At 38.6% G+C, this 25,104-nt stretch overlaps 1 protein-coding gene across 2 annotated transcripts in view; it reads right to left on the bottom strand.

Annotated features, from left to right (window-relative positions):
- Positions 1-18,584, bottom strand: part of itga6a (integrin, alpha 6a) — a 48,371-nt gene extending 29,787 nt beyond the window's left edge. For both annotated transcript variants that reach the window (XM_054787793.1, XM_054787795.1), the window contains exons 1-3: positions 18,329-18,584; positions 2,148-2,272; positions 1,948-2,027 (exon numbers count right to left, since the gene is read on the bottom strand). In XM_054787793.1, coding sequence (XP_054643768.1) covers positions 1,948-2,027; positions 2,148-2,272; positions 18,329-18,510 — 387 coding nt within the window. In that variant the 5' untranslated portion in view covers positions 18,511-18,584. The remainder of the gene's footprint in view (positions 1-1,947; positions 2,028-2,147; positions 2,273-18,328) is intronic.
- Between the last annotated feature and the right edge of the window lie 6,520 nt (positions 18,585-25,104).

Genomic DNA, 25,104 nt, shown 5'->3' with positions numbered 1-25,104 from the left:
AAGTTTCCTCAAAATCCAGAGCACGTTATTAAAGAAAAATAAGGAAAATGACCAAAAAAACACCATTTCATACAGCCTTTTTGTAACATTTTTGTCTTAACAACTAATAAAAATTCACTTTATCTCAAACCTTGAACAGTGTATGATGAATTTTGGACATAAATGTATGCATAAATACTTGTATAATAGAGTGGACCCACACAGTCAGTATTCATGGACCCTCAAAATTCCCAGATTTTTGCTAACAAAACAATTTTCTCTAAAAATAAGCTGTTTTTTTCCCGCACCCTATTCACCATAAGTGGGTAATAGTTTATAAATAAGTGATAGTACAGATAAAGTGTCCAGTATACACGTACCACTGTTAGAAAGCCCACAATTTGTACATTTTTATGTCTTTAGTTTATGTCTACATCTTTTGTGTGGCCACATTAGCACTAGCTTTTCATCGACCCTCGGCACATTTTAAAAATACAATTAAACAAGAAAACTAACAAAAACAGTGACAAAAATAGAAAAAGAGCAGTAATTTTACAAATTTGAGAATAAAGACATAATATTAAGAGAAAAAAGTTGTTTTACAAGCATAAAGTCATAACACTATGAGAAAAAAAAGTTTTGAAGAACAGAATTTCAATATCAAACATATTTTAAAGTCATAATATAAGAAAGAAAACAGAGAATAAAGTTGCAATTTTTGGAAAGTGGAGTTGGAATATTGAAATGAAGTTGAAAAAATTTTAATATTACCAAAAATAGTAATAATAATAATAAAGTCACAATGTTCAGGGGGGAAAAAAATACGAGAAGAAAATTGTAAAATTGAAAAGCGACAACAGCAAAAATGGAAAAACGAGCAGAGGTGAAAAAGCTGACAATAATAATTCGTTTTGTCACCTACACAGTCGTCCTTTGTTCAGTTATCACTCTCTTGCTGTACTGTTGTTTTTCCAGAATTAATTAATGAATAGATGATGGCTGTTTGGTGGTACACACATTGAAATACAAGTGATATGTAGTATTTTGACCACTAGGCGGCAGTAATGACCCAAAACATTGAGATATTAGCTTACATTGCATTACCTTACCACTGCATGAAGTCATGAAGTCAGCCATGGCATGTCCCACATGATAGAGTGAAAAAAAGTTCTCTCATTCTAATGTGAAAGTTTTTTTAAGTTTTTTAAGTTTTTGGCTTCTTAAGTTTGGAAGAAATAAATTTGAGGCTAACTCGTTAGCTTGCTGGCCTGTTAGCTCACTAGCTTGCAAACTTGCGGCTGTCTCAAGTCCCTGCAGCAAAAGAGTTGCACAATGTGATGTAAACAATGAATAATAGGAATTTAAAGGTGACTATAGGCGTGTTATTTCAGCACGTAGCTACAAGGCTCTAATAATGTTAAAAAACGTATTTAGAAAGTCATAAATAGGGTTTGTATGCTCTAACTATGAAAATATTCCATTCATTAACACTGAATCCTATATTGTGGAAATTCATCCATCACGGTCGGGTTGGGAAACAACTAACCACTATAAATGACGGAAGACCGTAACACATAGCTGAGATGCAGGCTGTTTTTTTATTTAAATATGTATAGCCTGACGGAGCATATCTACATGGGTAGGTTTACAAATTGTTAAATATCAAAGTGGGTCCCGCATCCTTAGATTTTTCAGTACACAGCCCTCACTGGGAAACGTTTGAACACTCCTGCTCCAGCGCGAGGCTGATGACCAGGCTAAAGGCTACACCGTGACTCCCATTCAATGTCTTCATCCATCATCTTCCATTATCATTGATTAGTGGTGAGTAGCTACACATTTTATACTTTAAATGTGTTAAATAACCTTAACAAAAGTAGTTTAATCAGGTTAAGTTTGGCCTGAATGTATCAATGACACATTAATACAATTTCATTATCATGTTGTTATCCATCAGTCTTGACTTACCACAATCTTTCCCCCAGGTCCCTGACTCTGGACCGTCACCCCCATCCACTGGTTCTCCTTGTTCTCAACTCGGATGTCCTCTTTCAAAGTTGACACAGAAACAAAACAAAAGCGTGAACAGGAATGCCCTCAGCTGTGATACTGAAGTTGCTAAAGCTGTGTAGCAAACGGACGGATGGATGGATATTCTAAATTCTCACCTTCACTGTCAAATAAAATGCGCTGACAATCAGGGGAGTGGCTGATGTCGCATTTATAAAGTCCTCCGGTGATATTGGCCGTCTGTTTGCCCAAAGCTCTGGCTCTGGGGGCACCGATCAACAACCTGACAAAAAGAAAAATACAAGAAAAGGTGTCACTTTTATCTTTCATTGTTGTCTAATTAAAACATTGGTTTGACATTGGCTGAGTCCGGCCCGTAGCTTGTTTTTTTATCGGCCCAAGGAATGCTATAGAGCCATTAAAAATTAGGGCTGCAAAATATGAATGTATATGATGTATATGAGCCTAGCATGTATATGCTGATTGATGAGACCACCACCACAGATCTTTGGTAACAGACTTTTTCATTTAAATGTTTATTGTCCCACAAACTGACACTCAAAGGTATCATTGTTGACATTTTTTAGACCAAATAAACCAATGTTATGATAATTATTGTATAATAATAATAATAATAAATAATAATACAGCTCACTGGTTTTCTCTTATCTACCTGTCTTGGTCTATTTACGTTAGGGCTGTCCAGCTGTCCTTTGATATTTCAAATTCAAAAAAACAAAAACAATTTAGAATAAAAAAGTAACGTATACATACTGTGCATTATACGTACTGTAGTTAAAGACAAATCTTTGTGTTTTTATGAGTTATTAGTACCTTTCCTGGGTTTTTGTTTACTTTATTTCTTCAATGAGCCACGTTCCACATATGGTTCCACACTTTGGACACCCATGCATGTTTTGCCAGAAAGGCGAGGTGCAGCAAGGCGACTGAGGATTTTGTCCAGACTCTACTGTACTTTCTTGGCACTGTTGGTCAGGGGTTGGGTTGCATTGTGGAGCTTTTTACAGCTTTCAGACATGCATTGCACGACGTTATGGACGTGGAGCTCAGCTCGGTTTATTCTTTTTTCACCTTTGTTTATAGCTTGTATTTAATTACTGAACGAATGCATGACCCAAGAAACACTTGTCGCTAAATTGCCAACATGAATCTTTTCTATGTTTGTGGTGTGTTACCAAATGTAAAAAGCTTCAGTAGAACCATTTGGTGATTAAGGGTGCTGCAATGTCCAAACATCTACAGTACGTGGATTGATCTGACAAATCTTAAGTCAAACTGATCAAATGTAGAATTACAACAGCTTCTGCTTGGACATCAACAAGTAGCAAGCAGCTGTTAGACTCCGATGGAAAACACGTCACTTGCTGCCGCTGTGAGCACCAAGGTGGGGTGGATTGCAAGGTGTGCCAAAAGCACTTCAAGTGCACTTCCACTAATGCCTTGCACTCAGCCACTTCCATATTATTGTATTATCATTCATAGTAGCCGTGCCACAGTTCACAGTCTGATGGCTGCCTGGTTCTCGCCATACAGCTTTTCTCCAAACAAGAAATCTTGCCACGTTTTAACACCCCTACAACACACAGAGTAAAATATTAAAATATATAAGAATGTATTTCGTCATTTCTTAATCATTTTGATGATTATATCTTGTTTATTTAATTATTATCCAACTATTTCAACTTTCTGCTTGTAAATTTTCTTCTCGTTATTATGACTTTATTCCATTAATATTATAACATTTTGCCCAAAGTAATTTTCCAAAAAATTACTTTCCAATAATAACTCTAATGCTACAAAAACTATGTTATTTTGCTACATAATATTATGATTTTATTCTCATAAAATTGCAATTTTTTTTCATTAGAATACGACAATTTTCTCCTAATTATTCTCCAGCAAATGCTGAAATGCACAATATGGTACCTACAGTATATGGTACCGATGACCAATACCTTTTTTTTACATCTACTTTTTAAATTTAGATTTAACTGTAGTTTGTGCACACCTGGAGGTAAGAAGGACTGGAACAAATTAGGATTTGACCAACTGCACCTGTTGATTTGTCCTAATCAAATATCATCTGTGCTGTTGTGTATACGTATTTTATTTCTGTTTTTATGACTGTGTGATTTGTTGCATTGTGTAAAGCGCTTTGTAAACTGTTTGGCTGTTGGTAAGGTGCTATACAAATAAATACTGATTGATTGATTGATTGATTGATTGATTGATTGATTGATTGATTGATTGATTGATTGACTGATTGGCATTACTACTACCACATCACTACTATCAGGAGAACCAGAGTATAGAGCGGAGGGAGCCACCTATTGTGGCCCAGCAAAGTGCACTATATTCGGACACATGCTGCAAGCAGCTGGTGTGCTGCTACGGAGGTCAGGAGAACCGGAGAACAGAGCGGGAGGAGCCACCTGGCGTGGCGTGCACTGTACTCAGGCACATCTTCAGAGCAGCCAGTGTGACGCCACAGAGGTCTCTGGCAAACTTTTGCACTTATCAAACAGCACGCAACTAGGGTTTCAGATGGTTGATAAGGCTTTTTTGTGTGCTGTTTTTTTATTTTTCCTGTCATCGCTACAACTAGCAAATGAAATGTCTTTGTCGGAAAGTGAATGTTTGTTTACAAGTGAGCTCAGGGGAAGTTACGACAAGCCGTTAACTATTTTTAATGTGATTGGATTTATCGGTATGACGTCGTAGTTCTCTCATATTGATATTGTGCACCCCTAATGAAATGTCTTGGATTGATTGGGTTTACATGATTTCCTATGGGAAAAATGGCTTCAGTTTTTCCAAATATGTAACAAAAATATGAATTTCAAATTCTAAATGATGCATCAATGCAGCTCAGTTCTTTGAAGGGGAGAACTTTGCCAGAGTATCCTGTGATTTGAAGCACATTCAATAACGCAACTGTTCTGCAGAGACTTTGCACCGCTTCTTGCTGAGAGTGGAGGATTTTCGAACGGTGCCCAAGGGCAAGGATGTGGTTAACAAGATGATTCATGCTGCGATGACAATCAGCAGCCAGCATCTTTAAGTCCTTAACCCCTTCTTCTTCTTCTTCTTAACATCCTGCACAGAACTGACATGACAGTCTTACTTGCTTACCATTCAGTTTACAAACAAAAGTATGTCCACTCACTTCAAAAGCTATCTTTGTGCAGCAATTTCAGCATTTTGTGCAGCATTTGTGTTGTGTTTTGTTTGCATTAATCATAAAATGAGTTCATAGAGTCAAGTAAAGATAATGAGGGCAGGTTGTGCAACCTCAACGACTTCCTGCAGGTTCACACTTCACATTGTGAACCTACAAGCACGTTCTCACTTTAGGCAGACGTTTTTCACTGCTCCCATGGCAATATTAATCTCATCAATCTTTATTTGTGGTCTAAGTGTGCTTCAGTAATAAAAGTTTACGCACAGCAGTGATACGATGCTAATTTATGTACTGTTGGGATCACAATAAAGCTCACTTTTTATTACACTGTCAGAAAGGTATTTTGTTTTATTTAAATGTTTATTAACGGGGTCGTATTTTGCAGTGGTGTTTGTAATATTTGGATGACCTTATTTCAGGGGTGTCCACGGGGAGGCATTTGTTCTTTTATTGGCTCGAGGAATATTCTAAAAATATTAATATACAATTGAAAAAAACAGCAAAAATGGAAAAAACCCAAAGTGATTTTACAAGAATAAAGACAAAATATTATGAAAAAAATGTTTAATCTAATGGTAATTTTACAAAATAACATCATAAGATTATGAGGAAAAATTATAGCATTTTAGTAGCATAAAATTGAAATATTACAGAAAAAAAGAGGTTATTTTTTCTAAACTGTAATGAGGAATGTAATTGGATGAGGAAAAATAATGTCCTTTTAGTAGCATAGAGTTGAAATATTAAAAAAAAAAAATTAAGTTGTAATATTATGAGAGACAAAAACAACGAAATTAAGCTGGAAGTTTTGGAAAATTAGGTTTGGGAAAAAAATAATATTAACCAGAGTATAGAGCCACAATATTATGGAAATTAAGTCATCATACTATGAAAAGCAAATTTACAAAGATTATTTAAGAAGAAAGTTGAAATATTTGGAAAATAAACACAAAAAAATCACCAAAAATGGGGAAAAAAAGAGCAACAACCAAAGTTGATACTAAAAGGAGGCTTTTTCACTCATACCACAAAGCTGAGATGCAGTTGTTTCTTCTTAGCATATCTACATGTGTTGCTTTACTAAATATCAATAGAACTTCTTAGCATATCTACATGTGTTGCTTTACTAAATATCAATAGAACTTCTTAGCATATCTACATGTGTTGCTTTACTAAATATCAATAGAACTTCTTAGCATATCTACATGTGTTGCTTTACTAAATATCAATAGAACTTCTTAGCATATCTACATGTGTTGCTTTACTAAATATCAATATAACTTCTTAGCATATCTACATGTGTTGCTTTACTAAATATCAATAGAACTTCTTAGCATATCTACATGTGTTGCTTTACTAAATATCAATATAACTTCTTAGCATATCTACATGTGTTGCTTTACTAAATATCAATAGAACTTCTTAGCATATCTCCATGTGTTGCTTTACTAAATATCAATAGAACTTCTTAGCATATCTACATGTGTTGCTTTACTAAATATCAATAGAACTTCTTAGCATATCTACATGTGTTGCTTTACTAAATATCAATAGAACTTCTTAGCATATCTACATGTGTTGCTTTACTAAATATCAATATAACTTCTTAGCATATCTACATGTGTTGCTTTACTAAATATCAATATAACTTCTTAGCATATCTACATGTGTTGCTTTACTAAATATCAATAGAACTTCTTAGCATATCTACATGTGTTGCTTTACTAAATATCAATAGAACTTCTTAGCATATCTACATGTGTTGCTTTACTAAATATCAATAGAACTTCTTAGCATATCTACATGTGTTGCTTTACTAAATATCAATAGAACTTCTTAGCATATCTACATGTGTTGCTTTACTAAATATCAATAGAACTTCTTAGCATATCTACATGTGTTGCTTTACTAAATATCAATAGAACTTCTTAGCATATCTACATGTGTTGCTTTACTAAATATCAATAGAACTTCTTAGCATATCTACATGTGTTGCTTTACTAAATATCAATAGAACTTCTTAGCATATCTACATGTGCTGCTTTACAAAATATCAAAGTGGCAAAGTTGCAACCTGTCATTTTCCACTATGTGACCCTCGGTGGAAAAAGTATGGACACCCCTCAGCTTATCAGTACATGGGCTTGGATGGTTTTGTGTTGACTGCAGAGTTTGCACACAAATGGAAAGGTTCCACTCTTTTCATAAAGACATCATACTAGAACCAGCTAAACTTAGGCCGCATTCAAGACTGCCTGGAAATCGAGAACCTCCCACTCTGAGTTTGACCTCAATGCCATCCAAAACATGGCTGATAAGTGGCTATTGTTTTGTCTGAATGCATCATCTTACTCCAACAGTCATGACAACAAACATAACATTTTTGTTAGCCAGGGTCATTTTTGCAGTACCAATCGTGTTTTCATTCTTTTAGGAGTTCTTAATAATTAATCCTTTATTTTAATTGTTTTATTATTTTACTTCTTTTCTTTTTCTATCCATCCACCACCCATCCATTTTTCTATGCCAGCTGACTTTGGGCGAGAGGCGGGGTACACCCTGGACTGGTGGCCAGTTATTTTCTTTTTTATTGTGTAAAATACGATTTTCACATACTTTATCTGATTTTGTCCTGTGTTTTTTCTGTTGTTGTAGACAGTATTAGCTGGGCTATATTGTAATTCACCCCACCACCTCAATATACTTCAGGGTTTTAAATAAATAAATAACATCAATTAATTATTATATTATCAATTCGTTCAAATTAAGAAGTTATTTAAATTAAATCAATAAATTAATTCAATTTCTTTAAATGTATTCTGTATGCTATGATAGGAAATACACCAAAAAAACAACAAATAAAGTTGCATTTTTTGGAAAAATTCAGTTGCAGAAAAAGTTATAGTTTTACCCGAATAAAGTCAAAATATTATGGGAAGAAAGTCATTATTACAAGAAGAAAGCTGAAATAGTAAATAAATGTAAAAAAAAATATTTAAAAATAACAGAACAAATGTAATTTTACAAGAATAAATTCAAAATATGAAGAGAAAAAAGTCTTAATCACCTTCCTACCTCAATATACTTCAGGGTTTAAAATAAATTAATTAAGAAAATTAATTATTCAATTATTAATTTATTTGAATTAATCAATTATTTAACCAATAAATTAATAAAACCGATTGTATTTTTATGCTGTGATATGAAAAACAACAATTTTTGAAGCTTTACCAGACACATTAGGTCAGTGGTTCTCAATGATTTTCTGTCATGCCCCTCCTAAGGGCACAGAAATGTATTCACTCCCCCCCGATTTGAAATACTATTGATAAACTGATGCTACGTATTTATTTATCTGTACTCTACAGACGGAACTCGAAAGTGAAAGCAGGAAAATGCAACAAGATGGAGAGCAGTGAAGCGTACAAGCATATTCAAGAGTCAAATTGTATGTTGAGTACAATGATTTTGTACATGTTGGCAGGTGTGCAGTAACACTGAAAGTACTCCCTGCCTGTCACGCCCCCCGTGACACTTCACCGTGCAAAAAGACAAAGTATCGGTATCCGATCGGTATCGCCGATACCTGTTTGGCACCACAAAAAGATAAATGACAGGACACAATTATATATGTATATATTTGGATGTATTAACAGCTCCAAATGAACTGAAAATTGAATAATAAGATAACACACGCGTGTGAATATCTATGTGCCTAACACTAGTCTCTCTCATTTGATACACACCTTAACCGTGTTTTTACGAGGCACGAAGCGTTGCATTCAAAGACACCATGTCGTTTAATTTAAACTGACACGTTTTGAGTGTAGATGTATTTCCTGGGATTTCCCAGCATACTTAAATGCTTTAAATTGTACTTCCGTGGTAAGAGTTATGTTAGTGAGAGATAAGAATATCCACTTACTGTTTTTCTTTGTCTTTCTGTTTACTTAGACCACACATACACGCATAAGACGTTGTTGTGATTTTCAAAGTGTCTCACGACAATGAGGAAGTTGGACATACAGTACATGTGTTGTGTTGGAATCGTGCTGCTGTCGATGTGTTCAGGTCAGACTAGCACTCTGTGTGACTGTGTGAGGACGCTACACTCTGCTCCGTCTGCCATCACAACAGAAAGGTGTGGCTTGACATGATTACGCTAAACATTTTCACGTAATTAATGGAATACATTAGTTACCGCCGTTAGCGCGTTATTTTTGATAGCCCTGAACAAAACAAAACAGAAAATGAAGTTGTTTTTTGTTAAATTTGTGTTCTTTTCTGCTGCCGCCTATCTGCTTTCTGTTGCAGTGTGCTGCTTGCCCTTCACCTGAGCACACCTGCAGGCAATCATAATCAGGCCTTCATAAGCCATGCTGGGAGACTCACCAGTTGCCAGATTGTTACCTTGTCTTCACTCATTCTCTGCTCAGCCATTGTTTTGTGCTTCCGTGTGCGTGTAGCTACTGTGTGGACACTTGCTTTGCTAGCATTTTGTGTGAGTACTTGTTCTGCTTGGCTATCTCCAGCAGCTCCTTTTGTTATCTTGCATTTTTGGTTAGCTTTTTTTGGTATTTTTGTTAGCTTCTGTTCCTGCTCGACTTTTTCCAGCAGCGCTTTTTGTTATCTAGTTAGTGTGGCTTCGCCCGGTAGTTTTATTTTGTACTTTGTTTTTGTATGTATTTTTCCCACCCCGTCGGAGTGCGCCTTGTGTATTTAAAACTTTTTATATTCATACGCAGTGGTTGTTGTCGTCTCTGTATTGGGGTCTATCTACCAGCTAATGCTGTTCTTAAGAATTAGGTGGGCATTAAGTTATATTTCAACAACAAAGTCATAACATTACAGGAAAAAAAATGTAAATGTTGAAATATAAAAAAAAAAAACAATGACAGAAATGGAAAAGCAACCCACCCAAAAAATAGTACCGTAATTTAAGGAGCAAAATAGGCTTTTTCACCTATATCACAAAGCTGAGATTCAAGATGTTTTTGCTTGAAATACAGTATATCAACATTTTTAGCATATCTACGCAAACTAGTTTACAAAATGTAAAACATCAAAGTGGCTTGCCCATCCTTTGATTTTTCGTTATGCGGCCCTCTGTGGAAAAAGTTTGGACACCCCTGCTTTAGTGATTTGTAAACATGAACTTGTTTAGTCTGAACACGACGACATAAGGAAGCTGCAACTGTTTAACACGACCACAGCCCATCACTGCAGGAATTTCCTTCAAGGGCAGAAAGGAAATCCTCTGTTGCAGGCTCTTTAGGTGAACTATCTATTGATGTTCTTCACCAGCTTTGTGGTTCTTCGTTTGTGGTTCTTCAAGGGCGCTCCTGGGGAGGTCTGACGCGAGACCCTATAGCAAACTGCAAAGCCTCTGCTCAAACAAAGAGCAGTCAGATGCAAATACAAAGAGAGGTTTTCTTTAAAAGTTGACATTTCAGCACTTGGGCTTTAGAACTGGAAGCCAGGTACAAATTCTACTGGGTCATTATTGACAGGGGCCATTAAAAACACATGAACATAATATATTATCACTGACAGGGCCCGCGGGTCTAACTAGCTGACTGACTCGCTACCATCCAAGATGCTGGGAAGCACATTAGTGCAACAATTGTAAAGAAAGTTAACAGCAGAGCTGCTGGGAGAAGTTGTAGAATTTAGCAAGTAACTGAAGGTTAACATTGACATTTACATGCAACACAGACATCTGCTAGACATGTGAGGCAGCTTTTTGCTCTCCTACATGAATGCATGGCTCCACATTTGGTGTCTTTTGTGTCCCTGCAGCAGAAAAGAGCAACACTAGATACACCTGCACAAGTGAATGACAACTAAGCCACAATATCTCACTGTGCAAATATAATAATGCTATAGTTTGAGCAGCACTAATTTAAAATTACAGCCAAACCTCAGTTTTCATCATTACGATAATCCCGAGTTAATTTTGAGTGGATTGCCACAAAATACAATTATTATTATTTATAAACGGAATATTTTCACACATAGAGTATAGAAAACCTGTTCACGACCTTCTAACTTTTCCTTTTTTCAATATTACTAAAGCCCTCTAGACATCAAATATCACCCCTATAGTCACCTTTATAGTTTATAGTCACTCCTATTACCCAATATAGTCGACATCATTAGAGGAAATAAAACATAAACAAGACTTGTGCTTGTGTGCATTGCTGTAAATGTGTTCCGATGCTTGAGGGGGCTGAGTGGGCGGTGGACAGGAAGTGACGTCAGGGGTTCAGAGTTGAGTTTTAGCTTGGCACGGGTTACGGCCACAACAGTAGCCTGTTGTTAGAGATTACAGTCCCTCGTTTATGGCGGTTAATTGGTGCCAGATCCAACCGTGATGAGTGAATTTCCACAAAGTAGGATTCCTTATTTATGAATGGAATATTTTGGTAGTTCGAGCATAGAAAACCTGTTTATGGCCATCTAAATATGTTTTTCAACATTACTGGAACTCTCTAGACATGAAAGAACACCCATGTGGTCACCTTTACATCCCCATTACCCAATATAGTAGACATAATAAGAGAAAATAAGACTAGCGATCGTGTGCACTGCTGTAAGTGTGTTCCAGTGCTAGGGGAGCTGAGTGGGGGTTGGACAGGAAGTGATGTCAGGGGTTCAGAGTTGCATTTTAGCTTGGCGTGGGTTATGGGCATATTGGTTCAACTGGATTCTACGCATGTGCACAACGCGTCTACATCCGGTCGGCCTATTTTACGGCATGTGTAATCTCAATCTATTTTACGGCAGCAAGCCCCATGATTTATTAATGAATATATTTTTGAAATACAGTGTTCCCTCGATTATCGCGGGGGATAGGTTCCCAAAATAGCCCGCAATAAGTGAAATCTGTGAAGTAGCCGACTATATTTGTGTACAATGATTATACAGTAGGCGCCCCTACAACGTAAATAATCCGTTCCGAGAACGTTTACGTTATGGGGTTTTTATGTTATACGAAGCGTAAAATACATGTAAATAGCCTAATCCGTTCCAAGATCTTCCCAAACTCACCCCTTTGGCCCTTCAAATATTCAAAGTCCACCAAATATGGTGAGAAAATATAAGAACACATTAGCATAAACACAGTAGAGTGACATTCCAATATAAAATAAGGTAATAAATAAGATTACTGTAAATAAATAAAACTGAAAAACAAAAACAATCAACTAGTTTAAGGGCGACTACGATGAGGAAGGGAGGTTGAAGGGAGAAGCCTGTCTCTCACACAAACTCCCGTATGCGCTGTATAAATCAGCCAATGAGATGAGAGCGTAGACACTTTACACACTTTTCTCAGACAAGCATTAACATTTTCTCACATTTCTCTCTTGTTTGAACACTCTCAGAGTTCAAGTTTCGTTTGAATTTTAATGATCAACCTACTAGGTTGGATATAAGAGATTATTAAGTGACTCACGCATATTTCACTCTGACCGTGCCTCGTCGTCCTGGCACCATTCGGCTGTAGCGTTTTTGTATCCTTGTTCAAACATATTGCTCCTGTCGTCGTATTTTCCTTACACGGTTAGCTTCTTCTGTTTCTTCTGTTTTTTTACAGTATTGGCAGTTAGCAAACAGTTCACACGGTTAGCTTGTTTGGTAGCCATGGTCGCCATGACCACAACAGCCAATCAGGACGCAGAAGACAATGGGCAGTGCAGACAGAGAGAGAGAATAAAGACTCACCTACGCCTCGTGCTAAAGCACACAACTACAAATCTCAACTTCTCATAATGCAATTCTTCTTCAAGGGCCAGGCTCAACCTGTAACAGCGTTCACATGCTGTAAAAAAAAAAAAAAGCACTAAAATTGCACTAGAAAGGTGAACCGCGATGGAGTGAGGGAACACTGTACCTTAACAGAGTGAAGCCGAAATTCAAAGTGCAAAGCTGCAAAGGATTACTGTACTGGGACTGTTCACATGAGGCTTTCAGGTGCATTACGGAACTCTCAGAATTAAGTCACGCTGTTTTTCATTGTTATTCACGTACCCCACATGACATTTGGGTATCCCCACTTTGGGATCATCGAAATGGAACAAATGTGTTCATCTCATGTGCACCACACACACACACACACACACACACACACACACACACACACACAGTGCAGAGCAGACAAGAAGTGCCATCATGTCTGTCACTGCAGCGTAAGTGCGAACGCACAGCGGCTGCAAACAATGATCTCACTGGGCTTTGTTAGCAGATGTGCAAAAGCGGTGCCACAGCTGTTCACTCAGTGCGTGCAGCTGTTGTCGCTGATTCAAAAACACACAATGACACAATCATGCACACACACTCGCCTACCACCGCTTGGCTAAACGTTGCAGCATCAACTCCGAGTCAAGTCACTGCTTGAAGAGTTTCAAATTGTGTCAAGTGCACCTGCTGTTCATTTTTTTAAAAAGCAACGCAGCCGAACTTGCAATGAGCGAGCACGGAATGTGTCAACTGCTGATCGGCTGATGTGTTTCATCTATCAGGTTACACGTGCGCAGATGGCCTGCATGTCCTTTCTATTAAGTCTTCTTTTTCTCTGGTTACATTCACCCAATCTTTCACCCAAAACTTCCACGTAGGAAGCATCTTACAAGAAGACACGTTTATATCAGCCTTGTGGGGAAGAAAACGACACTACACACTAAGATGCATTCCATCAGCCCCAAACTTTGATTAGAAATGCTAATATTTAGTGTCGGGCCGCACGGTGGTCTAGTGGTTAGCACGTTGGCCAATACAGGAACAGCCTGGAGATCGGAAAGACCTGGGTTCGATTCTCCCTTGGGCATTTCTGTGTGGAGTTTGCATGTTCTCCCCGTGTGCGCGTGGGTTTTCTCCGGGCACTCCGGCTTCCTCCCACATTCCAAAAACACGCAGGTGAGGTTAATTGGCGACTCTACAGTAAATTGTCCATAGGTATGAATGTGAGTGTGAATGCTTGTTTGTCTATATGTGCCCTGCGATTGGCTGGCGACCAGTCCAGGGTGTACCCCGCCTGTCGCCCGAAGTCAGCTGGGATAGGCTCCAGCATGCCCCCGCAACCCTAATGAGGAAGAAGCGGTATAGAAAATGGATGGATGGATATTTAGTGTCCAAGTGTGTGGTAAAAAACAGCGTGCTAGCATGAATTAACTTGAGACAAATGTGCACATTAGCACTCAAAAAGGTCATCAAAACTTACCTTTATGGATTCCCACATAGTATCAGCATTTTAGACCAAATATGAGGTGAAAGAAAAATGGTAAAAATACAGTAGTAGTCTATCTGTGGTTAGCACACGAACGATGGTGCATTCAGGGACTGTCGAATAAAGTGGGACGGGTCGCAGCTTGCAACAAACAACATAAAAATGCCAAAACTGTGGGATTTGTAACTGTACATTATTTTTAAAATAAAATAATGACCCCTATTTCCGAAATTGATATGCATTTACATAAAATTTGATGCAATGTATTTTTTATTTATTGATCATTGCACCTGAAAGCTTCCCGTGGTCCGGTTCTGTTCGGCCCCACCCATGGACCAGTACTGGGCCACAGCCCAGTGGTTGGGAACCCCTGCTTTAAAGGAAAAGTGCACTTTTTTTGGAATTTTGCCCATCATCCACAATCTTTATGTGAGACATGAACACGTCTTTCCCTTTTCTGTGCGCTCTAAAGACACAAAAATAGAGGCAACCTAATTCATGCACATAATGGGACACACATACAACACCTCCAAAAACCTCCAGCAAGGTTTTATGCTTTCATATCCATGCTGTGAGCATGCAGTAACAGGTACATTCATGATAACATGTAATACCTACACTATTTTGGACATTTTAAGCATTCGCTTGAGGAAAAATCATTATCCATCCATCCATTTTCTACACCGCTTCTTCATTTAGGGTCGCAGGGGGATGCTGGAACCTATCCCAGCTGACTTCAGGCGACAGGCGGGCGACAGTCTGGACTGGTCGCCAGCCAATGACAGGGCACATATAGACAAACAACCATTCACTCTCACATTCATACCTATGGACAATTTAGAGTCGACAATTAACCTAACATGCATGTTTTAGGAATGTGGGAGGAAACCGGAGTACCCGGAGGAAAACCCACACACGCACAGGGAGAACACGCAAACTCCACACAGAAAGTGGAGATTCTAACCCAGGTCTTCTCCATCTCCAGACTGTGCTAAAACCACTCGACCACCGTGCGGCTCTCATTATTACCCACTTATGGTGAATAAGATGTTTTATGCGCCTGCAAATTTGGGGGCCATTAATGGTGAATTTTGTGGGGATCCACTATATTCATTGACTGTCCCAGTGGAGATGAATATAGTATAATAGTATAAGATCATTTTAAATAGAGATGAACCATACCTTTTTTTCAAACCGATACCAATAACGTTCTGCTTCTCAAGACCGATGTGATACCGATAACCGATTTAACTGTAGTTTGTGCACACCTGGAGGTGAGAAGGACTGGAACAAATTAGGATTTGACCAACTGTACCTGTTGATTAGTCCTAATCAAATATCATGACATTACTACTACCACATCACTACTATCAGGAGAACCAGAGTATAGTGGGGAGGGAGCCACCTGACGTGGCCCAGCAAGGTGCACTGTATTCGGGCACACGCCGATGTGACGCCACGGAGGTCTCTGCCACAAGTTTTGCACTTTTCAAACCCAGCGGCACAACAATCCCCAAGCGTCGTGGCGTTTCTGGTGGCTGATAAGGTTTTTTGTGTTAAAAGACAAATGCAGTTCTTAAAAAAAACACCATATCTTTATAACATATTGTTCAAATTGCTGTCATTTTTTAAATCATTATTTTAACACCTAATAGGCTTCCTTATTGGACAAAAAGCTCCATTAGAGCGTGGGGATGAGCATGATTAGCAGGGAAACATGGCAGTTATATAAGACGATCATCATTCATTGTAGAATAACATGAGTGAGTGTTTGATTCTCTCAACCGTCACAGGAATCCAAACACTCTGTAAAAGGTTATCCGCTGATTGCTGCAGTTGGTTGCCATGCTTGCGTATAATTTTGTCGGCAAACTAAACACAAGATGTGAGGAAAAGTGGGGAGTGAACATCCGCTCTTTCTGTCTTTGCGGTGATGTCATCCCCGTGCTCATGTGACTCGCAGCTAATTAGCCTGACAAGTCAAGTGAAAGCTGAGCACAGAGCAAGCTAATCAACAGCCTTCCAGCTGTGAAGCACCACGCTGGCATCATGGAGGTAAAAGTGAAAAGTTCTTCAGCCATTGTGAGTCGTCACTTTTCACTCTTTTCATGAACGCAACAGTATGTTAGCGTCAAATAATCCTGTTGTTGTTACACAAGCTTGTAGAATAATACCAAAAATCACCTACTTCAGTGGGCCATACTCTCTTGATGTGAGTACTGTGGATCCAAATTCACATTTTTTGGGGCAAAAAATACTTTCTCCCAATAAAAGGCGTTTTTTCCAGCAGAAAACACATCTCATTCTCCATAGGCAGGTAATAATTTATACCTAAGTGATAAATGCACAGCATACATGCACCACTGTTAAGAAACCCCCCAATGTTTACATGTTTACATGTTTATTTCCTCAAGTCTTGAGATTACGCACTTGGTTCGGCAGTCCTTGAACGCACCTTAGTTTTGTGCTGTGGGACGCAGAAAAACAACTCTTCCTTATTTCTTATTTTATCAGATTTTTTTAACAAGAAAACTAAAAAAAAAGTCAAAATATTGAGAGAAAAAAGTCATTTTAAGAGAATAAACCTGTACTATTATGACAAAAAGAATGTAATTTTAGGAGCATAGAGTTGAAATATTCAAGAAAGAATACTTTTTTTTTAAGTCATAATGTTATGAGAAACAAATCAAACTAAATAAAGCTGTCATTTAGGTTGGGGGGAAAAAGTTCTAACATTCAGGGAATAAAGTCAAAATATTATGGGAATAAAGTCATAATATTATGAGAAGATTATTTAAGAAGAAAATTGAAATATTTGGGGGGAAAAAAACAACAAAAACAGGAGAAAAAAGAGCAAAGACCCAAGTTCATACTAATAATAGGCTTTTTCATCTACAGTATATCGTAGAGCTCAGATGCAATTTTTCTTGAAATATGTGCTGTACTTCTTAGCATACAAAATATCAAAGTGGCCCTTAAAATCCTTCATTTTGCAGTATGTGGCCCTTGCTGGAAAAAGTTTGGAGACCCCTGATTTAAAGTAAATGGTGTGACACATACTGTATGACCAATCACATTAGTACACCATCCTCATACACGTGTTGGAATTTATGATACAGTTCCATCAGTATAACAACCTTCCTTTGCTGATTGGCTGTTAGAAATCACATGGTTCTACTGCCTTATAGTGAGGTGTCCACCATTCCAGTTAAAGTGACCAAATGTGCTTCCTTGCCTTGAAAGAGTTCAGTCAATGAGAGGATGCAAGAAGCTACGTGAAAAGCCTGCTCTCCTTGCACACGCACCACAGTCAAAACAGCACGGAGATAACATTCCAGAGCTTCTAATCTCTGTCAAATCTCAGTGAATGTGGTTATCAGGGCTTCTCATCCTCATGCTGGCTGCTGCATGGGTCAGCATGAGTGCAGCCCCATGCCCGCTGCAGGCTGGGACATGCCACCTAGCTCCTCGCTTCAGCAGGAACCCTCAAGGTTCTGCTGGAGGAAGATGAGGACATGATCACAACTTCCCCTCCAGGTTGAGGCTTTATTTCACCCGATTGAACACCCCTTTGTGCTGCCTCAGGCCCGGCTGGGGGAAACCATTCCTACATTTTACAACTTTGCTTTAATGCTTGCATATTTAGTGCTTAAAACAACACAAAAACCACACATGCACCATGCAGGAAAGCCACCCAGTTTGGCCTTACAAAACATTTGCATGACACTTAACCATTGTTTGTTCACTTTTCACATGCAACACATCCCGGTGGCACACAGATACACAATAGAAAGTGCTTCAGACGACAAGAACAACTTTTAAAGCATCAAGCTGCCAATGCTACCAATTGGAATCATCAAGTGCACATCATGTTGCACTTTTGAAAGGCATTCATGGTGAAGAAGACTCACATTCGTTTGTCCGGATTCAGCTGCCGGTGCATGGCAAGAGAGAAGCCAAACAGACTCCCGGGCTGTCCGTCCTTCCTGATCACATGGCTGGTGTCCAGGTTAAAGCCCAGCAATAAAGGTGCGTTCAAAAGGTAGCAAAGTCCCGCACAAAGTGCAGCGGAGCGTCTTCCCTGAAGCAGCATCCTGGTTGCTGGTCTTATGGTGGAAAGTAGGAGAAGAAGCTGAGTGGCTCCTGTGAGCTCAGCCCCTCCGACACTGAGGCGCTTCAGTGTGGACTGGAGGGCAAAGCCGCTTTCTCACCTCCGGGATGTCAGCTCCTGCTCAACAGTGACCCCTACGGCCATGGAAGGTATGAGCGGATGAGATGCAGTGCAGATGTACTATTAGGGCCACAAGTTGTGCATTTGAAAAAAATACAATGTGAGTCTAAAAATTGTTGAATTTAGAGAAATTCATCAGTGTATTCAAAATAAAATTGGTGCACATTTTTTTTTCAGGTTAAATATAGTTATGATTCACTCTGATCACTTTTTGAATAAATTATGGATTTTAATTTTTCACTTCCAAATATTTTTATATTTAAGATTCAGGTTTTTTTCAGATTTATTTTGTACAATTAAAAAAAAATAATTTCAGATATTTCTTATTTATATTTAACTTTTAAAAAATGTGTGTATCTACTTTTATTTTGAAAAAACTAATGTATTTTTCAAAATAAAAATAGCTGCACAAAAAGTTTTAGGTTCAATCTAAATAATAAAAATAAATAAATATGTATTTTTCAAAATAAAAAATAGGTGCACAAAGAATTTTTTCAGGTTAAATATAAATAAGAAAGATTTGAAAGTGAAACAAATTACAGAAACATTTCAGATTTTGAGGGTTTTTTTCAGATTCAAAAATCTTATTTTTTTACAGTTTCAATTTTTTTCCCACTTTCAGGTCATACTTATTCATGTTTACATTTTGAAAAATATGTCAGTGTATTCAAAATAAAAATGTAATATGAATAAGAAATATCTGAAAGTGGAAAAAAATACATCTGTTAAAAATTAGATTTCAATCTGGAAAAAAAAGAATCTCAAATTAAAAAATATATGAAAGTGAAAAAATAAAATAAATCATTTATTCTAAATAATTACCAGTGGCCGCACGGTGGCCTAGTGGTTAGCATGTTGGCCACACAGGAGGATTGGTATAAATCTCCGTTTCCCCGTGCGTGTGTGGGTTTTCTCCGGGTACTCCGGTTTCCTCCCACATTCCAAAAACATGCATGTTAGGTTAATTGGCGACTCTAAATTGTCCATAGGTATGAATGTGAGTGTGAATGGTTGTTTGTCTATATGTGCCCTGCCATTGGCTGGCGACCAGTCCAGGGTGTACCCCGCCTCTCGTCCAAAAGTCAGCTGGGATAGGCTCCAGCATACCCACACGACCCTAATGAGGAGAAGCGGCATAGAAAACGGATGGATGGATAATGTGATAATGTGTTAATAATAATTATATTTAACCTGAAACTTGTTTTTGTGCGTTTTTGTGCATCTGTTTTTAATTTGAATACACTGATGTATTGTTCAAAATTCAAAATTTAAATTTTCAGTTTTAAACTGTGTTTTTTTAAGTACTGTTGGCCCTCATATAGATCCATACTGTAGAGCTTACTGCAGTGGCTCCTCAACTACATTTGTCTAAGGGCACACACTGTGAAGGCCAGATGGTATTGTTAAAAAATATTTCTATGGATATACTATACTGTCTATACAGTGGTGTGAAAAAGTAATTGCCCCCTAAACCTAATAACTGGTTGGGCCACCCTTAGCAGCAACAACTACAATCAAGCGTTAACTTGCAATGAGTCTCTTACAGCGCTGTGGAGGAATTTTGGCCCACTCATCTTTGCAGAATTGTTGTCATTCAGCCACATTGGAGGGTTTTCCAGCATGAAGCACCTTTTTAAGGTCATGCCACAGCATCTCAATAGGATTCAGGTCAGGACTTTGACTAGGCCACTCCAAAGTCTTCGTTTTGTTTTTCTTCAGCCATTCAGAGGTGGACTTACTGGTGTGTTTTGGATCATTGTCCTGCTGCAGAACCCAAGTTGGTTTCAGCTTGAGGTCACCAACAGATGGTCGGACATTCTCCTTCAGGATTTTTTGGTAGACAGCAGAATTCATGGTTTCATTTATCACAGCAAGTCTTCCAGGTCCTGAAGCAGCAAAACAGCCCCAGACCATCACACTACCACCACCATATTTTACTGTTGGTATGATATTCTTTTTCTGAAATGCTTTTACTTTTACACCAGATGTAATGGGACACACACATTCCAAAAAGTTCAACTTGTGTCTCGTCAGACCACAGAGTATTTTCCCAAAGTTCTGTTGGTATGATGTTCTTTTTCTGAAATGCGGCGTTACTTTTACACCAGATGTACTGTAATGACACACACCTTCCAAAAAGTTAGACTTTCCAGACAGACATTTAAGTGTGACAAACATGCAAAAAAATAAAAAATCAGGAAGTGGGCAAACAGTTTTTCACACCACTGTGTATATATATATATATATATATATATATATATATATATATATATATATGAATATTTCTTTGTCATTTGCCCGTGTTAACAGACTCATACTAGCACAGTCTTGCATAGATCCAAAATAAAAAATCCAGAACCAGCCCATCTCGTCAATAATCCTGGGGAATGGGTGGGATGGCCTGCATCAAAGTTAGGATGTTGTTACAACGTAAACACACCGGATTCCTTACCGTGTTTACCTATTTGATATTTGTATCAAACTTATTGATTCTTATTGAAATCTGGTGAAAAAAAAGTTTTAAAGGTGAAAAAGAAGATGCTAGATCATCACCTTTATGCAGATATGCACAGAATATGCACCAAAATCTAAATTATGCCCAGTCCTGAGCATAATTTAGAGACAGATTATGCTCAGATATTAATGTGGTGTTCAATCATACCAATATTTTGACTGTAATGCAAATAAGATAAGCTAAAAATGTCAAAATGCTAATTAAAAATGACTATTAAAAGTAGAATTGTTGATTTTGTGTCGCATGTCACTAGAGGTGTACCGTACCCTGTGGCCACTGAGTGTCCAATATAATGTGGTGCATTTTTTTTTTTAAATAACACTTCCACCTCTAATGCTTACTTTTATTCCATGATTTTCACCTGCCAAGCGTAAGCTAGAGTGAAAGAGTAGGTCAGCTGGACAAACAAACCTCCTGACTTGACACCAGGCTGCCGGACAAGCAGCTGCTGTCAGCAAACGGGACTATTTGAAGGACTGCGACACACTGAAGTGGCAGGATTGAAACAGCTTTGCTTTATCAATGAAAGCTACAGTAAGTGATTACTGGAGCGAGAAGAAGGCACATCAATTATGAATGTTCACCCTCACCAACAGCTGCCACGCTGATGAATAAATAACCAACACACACAACGGGAGGGTGCTTCATGCGAGGAGTTTAACGTCACGCTGATTTTCATCATCGCGTTTGTGTTTTAACTACAGGATGGAAGGAGGCTGATCCTCCCCTCCTCATCCACTCATTTTGGGGAGTTTTGTCCAACCTTCAGAAGTCTTAGACTGATGTGAGCTGCAGCAAAATGACTTTTTATGAAGTTTATCTGCTAAAGGCTACAACATAAACAATGTGCCCCATTGTCAGTGTGCGTGCGTGTGTGTGTAAGTGTGTGCGTCCACCACATTCCTAATTGCGGCAAATGACTCACAGGGCTCTCGTTTGAAATGCGTGAATGCCGTCTCTGTTGTCGTGCGTTTTTTGCTCATCGATGCAACGCACTACAACACATCAGAGGCCACTTGCGTGATGTCATGATCTGGTTTTTAAAAATACTGAGGATTAAAAAAACAAATCAAACAGTTGACTCATCACTAGATCAATAAATCAATCACTCATTTGCAAACTTGAAACACTTTCAGTGTTTCTGCTGTCTGCCATTTTTAGAAGTATTTCGAATTCTACTTTTTACCCTGTTTTGTACGAGCCGGGGAGCTTTGCATGCTGCTGTTAAATCAAATCCCTGGTTATGACTGTTACCTTGTACGTCATTGTAAGGCACTGGCCTTCATCCCCAAACTGAAAGGACAGAAATCTCACATTTTTCAGTCTTTCACAATACAACATTCAAATTTGCGGATTTTCAGTCCAAAAATGTTTTTATTATGTTTTTTTTACATTTACATTTCAGCAGTCACAATCCTGCAAATGTAGGGATTTTTTGGAATTTTGTAAATTGGATTTTACTGTATTTCTCTCCAAAAAAAGAGCCCCTTTTCCACAGAGTACACATCTCACTCACCACAAGTCGGGAATAATTCATAAAAACGTGATAATACACGTAAAATGCATAGCACAGTTAGAAAAAAAACACAATTTTTACACGAATCATTGCAATTTTCCACTTTGTTTGGCTGGCCTTGAACACACCACAGTGCTGAACTGAAACCTATATAACTTTTTCATACCGTGTGTTCATGGATCATCTTCCATTATCACTGATTAGTGGTGAGTAGCTGTACATCCATCCATCCATTCATCCATCCATCCATTTATCCATCCATCCATCCATCCATCCATCCATCCATCCGTTTTCCTCCGCTTATCCGCGTCCGGGTCGCGGGGGCAGCAGTCTCAGTAGGGAAGTCCATCTCCTCCAAGGCGTTCCCAGGCCAGCTGTGAGACATAATCCCCCCCAGCGTGTCCGAGGTCTGCCCCAATAGATATTCTATGGGTGGAACGTAGCATCATGAGTGAAACCCGATTATTACAGTCAAAAGAAATGGGAAAGATGTTGATTAGATTTTGAAATTAAGATTTTGAGTTAGGTTTGTTGTGTTCATGCATTTTCTTGACGTATTTCATTTGCTCAGGATAGAGTTTGCATGAATTAAGTGTTAATTAATTAATTTAATGTCGATTAAAGCTGCATCGTGTTGTGGTTCTGTCATGAGCTGTTTTGTCTTTGCATGACGTGCTAGCAAGTATCAGAAACAGATCAGACGTTTGTGTTTGTTCTGGGGTGCACTATCATGATCGGACCTTTATGAGGGACTGATGACATCATACCCAACCTTTTTTCTCCAGCCTGTGATGTTCATGGCCTGTCGTGATTTCCCGACCTCACTTGTAAACAAACATTCACTTTCAGAAGAAGACATTTCCTGTGCTAGCTGTACCAAATTAGGGGGGAAAAACATTGTGCACACGAAAAAAACCTTACCAGCCACCTGAAACACCAACACCGCAGCGCTTGAAAAGCGATAAAGCAGGGGTCTCAGACTCGCGGCCCCCGGGCCAACTGCGGCCCCCGGGATGATAGTTTGCGGCCCCCGTCTTAATATGAAGGATTAATATTCGCGTGGCCCGCAAGTTTGATATGAATGACACTTGTCGTGTGCGGAGCTGAACGAACCAATCATGGTGTGGTATATGGCTCTCGAGGGACCTCGGCCGGGCAGCACGTCCAACGCCTCACAGCCTTGACTCGTTCGCTCGCTCATTCATTCATTCCTCCACTGAGCTGGGCAGAGGAGAAGCCGTGAAGCCGCTGACTCCGCTCGGCGCCGCCGCTTCTCCGCCGATCTTTGCCCAGAAATGAAGGAGACGCTGTGATCTGTGATCCAGCCCATGTCTGCTGTAGCGATCTCCATCATGGCCGATGGCGCTCAGAGAGCTGCTGTGTGTTTGTTCTTCTCTCAAACTCCGACCTATGTAACAGTGCACTTTTAATTTCTCCTTTTATGTGTAATTACACAAAGATGGCTTTTATTTTGACACACTTTTACAGTACATTTCTTCATGGATGTCTTTGGCGCTTCCTGCCCCCCTCCTCCTATCCCCCTGTTTCCGCTTTTCTTTATTCATATTTCATATTCATATTCCCTCTTCCCTGTTTCTGTAACCTTGGGGAAGAAGGTATGCTTTCTCCATATTCCACTTTTCATAATCTGTCATGAATCTTCTTTACACACCGTCATCCATCCCTTATATCACTATAACTATATATTTAATTATAATTCATTATAATTGTAATGTACAAAGTTATATTTAATTATAATTCATTATAATTGTAATGTACAAAGTTATATTTAATTATAATTCATTATAATTATAATTAATCAACTAATCAACCAATCAGTATTCATTTTCTTATTCTTAATTAATTTTTTTCATCTTATTTTGTGTTAAAAAATAAAGATATTTCAAAATTATTTATTGGAATGTTTTTATCAGAGCTTTTCTTGGCCCAGCCTCACCGAGCAGCGTCTCCCCGGCTGCTCGGAGCGTGTGCCCGAATACAGTGCACCTTGCTGGGCCACACCAGGTGGCTCCTCCCGCTCATTACACCGATTCTCCTGATCACCGTAGCAGCACAACAGCTGCTCAGAGCGTGTGTCCGAATACAGTGCACTTTGCTGGGCCACAGCAGGTGGCTCCCTCCCCACTATACTCTGGTTCTCCTGATAGTAGTGATGTGGTAGTAGTAATGTTGTGATATTTGATTAGGACTAATCAACAGGTACAGTTGGTCAAATCCTAATTTGTCCCAGTCCTTCTTACCTCCAAGTGTGCACTAACCAAGTGTGTATATTTAAAAATACCATATCAGTTTTGAGAAGCAGAAAGGTATCGGTTTGAAAAAAAAGATGCTGTGCATCTCTAGTTATTATTATTATTATTAATGTGTCCGTTGTGAGATGATTTATAGCAGCAATAAAAGGCTG

The sequence above is a fragment of the Dunckerocampus dactyliophorus genome, chromosome 9, assembly GCF_027744805.1.
Source record: "Dunckerocampus dactyliophorus isolate RoL2022-P2 chromosome 9, RoL_Ddac_1.1, whole genome shotgun sequence".
Taxonomy (NCBI): Eukaryota; Metazoa; Chordata; class Actinopteri; order Syngnathiformes; family Syngnathidae; genus Dunckerocampus; species Dunckerocampus dactyliophorus.
This window is presented reverse-complemented; position numbering and strand designations above follow the sequence as displayed.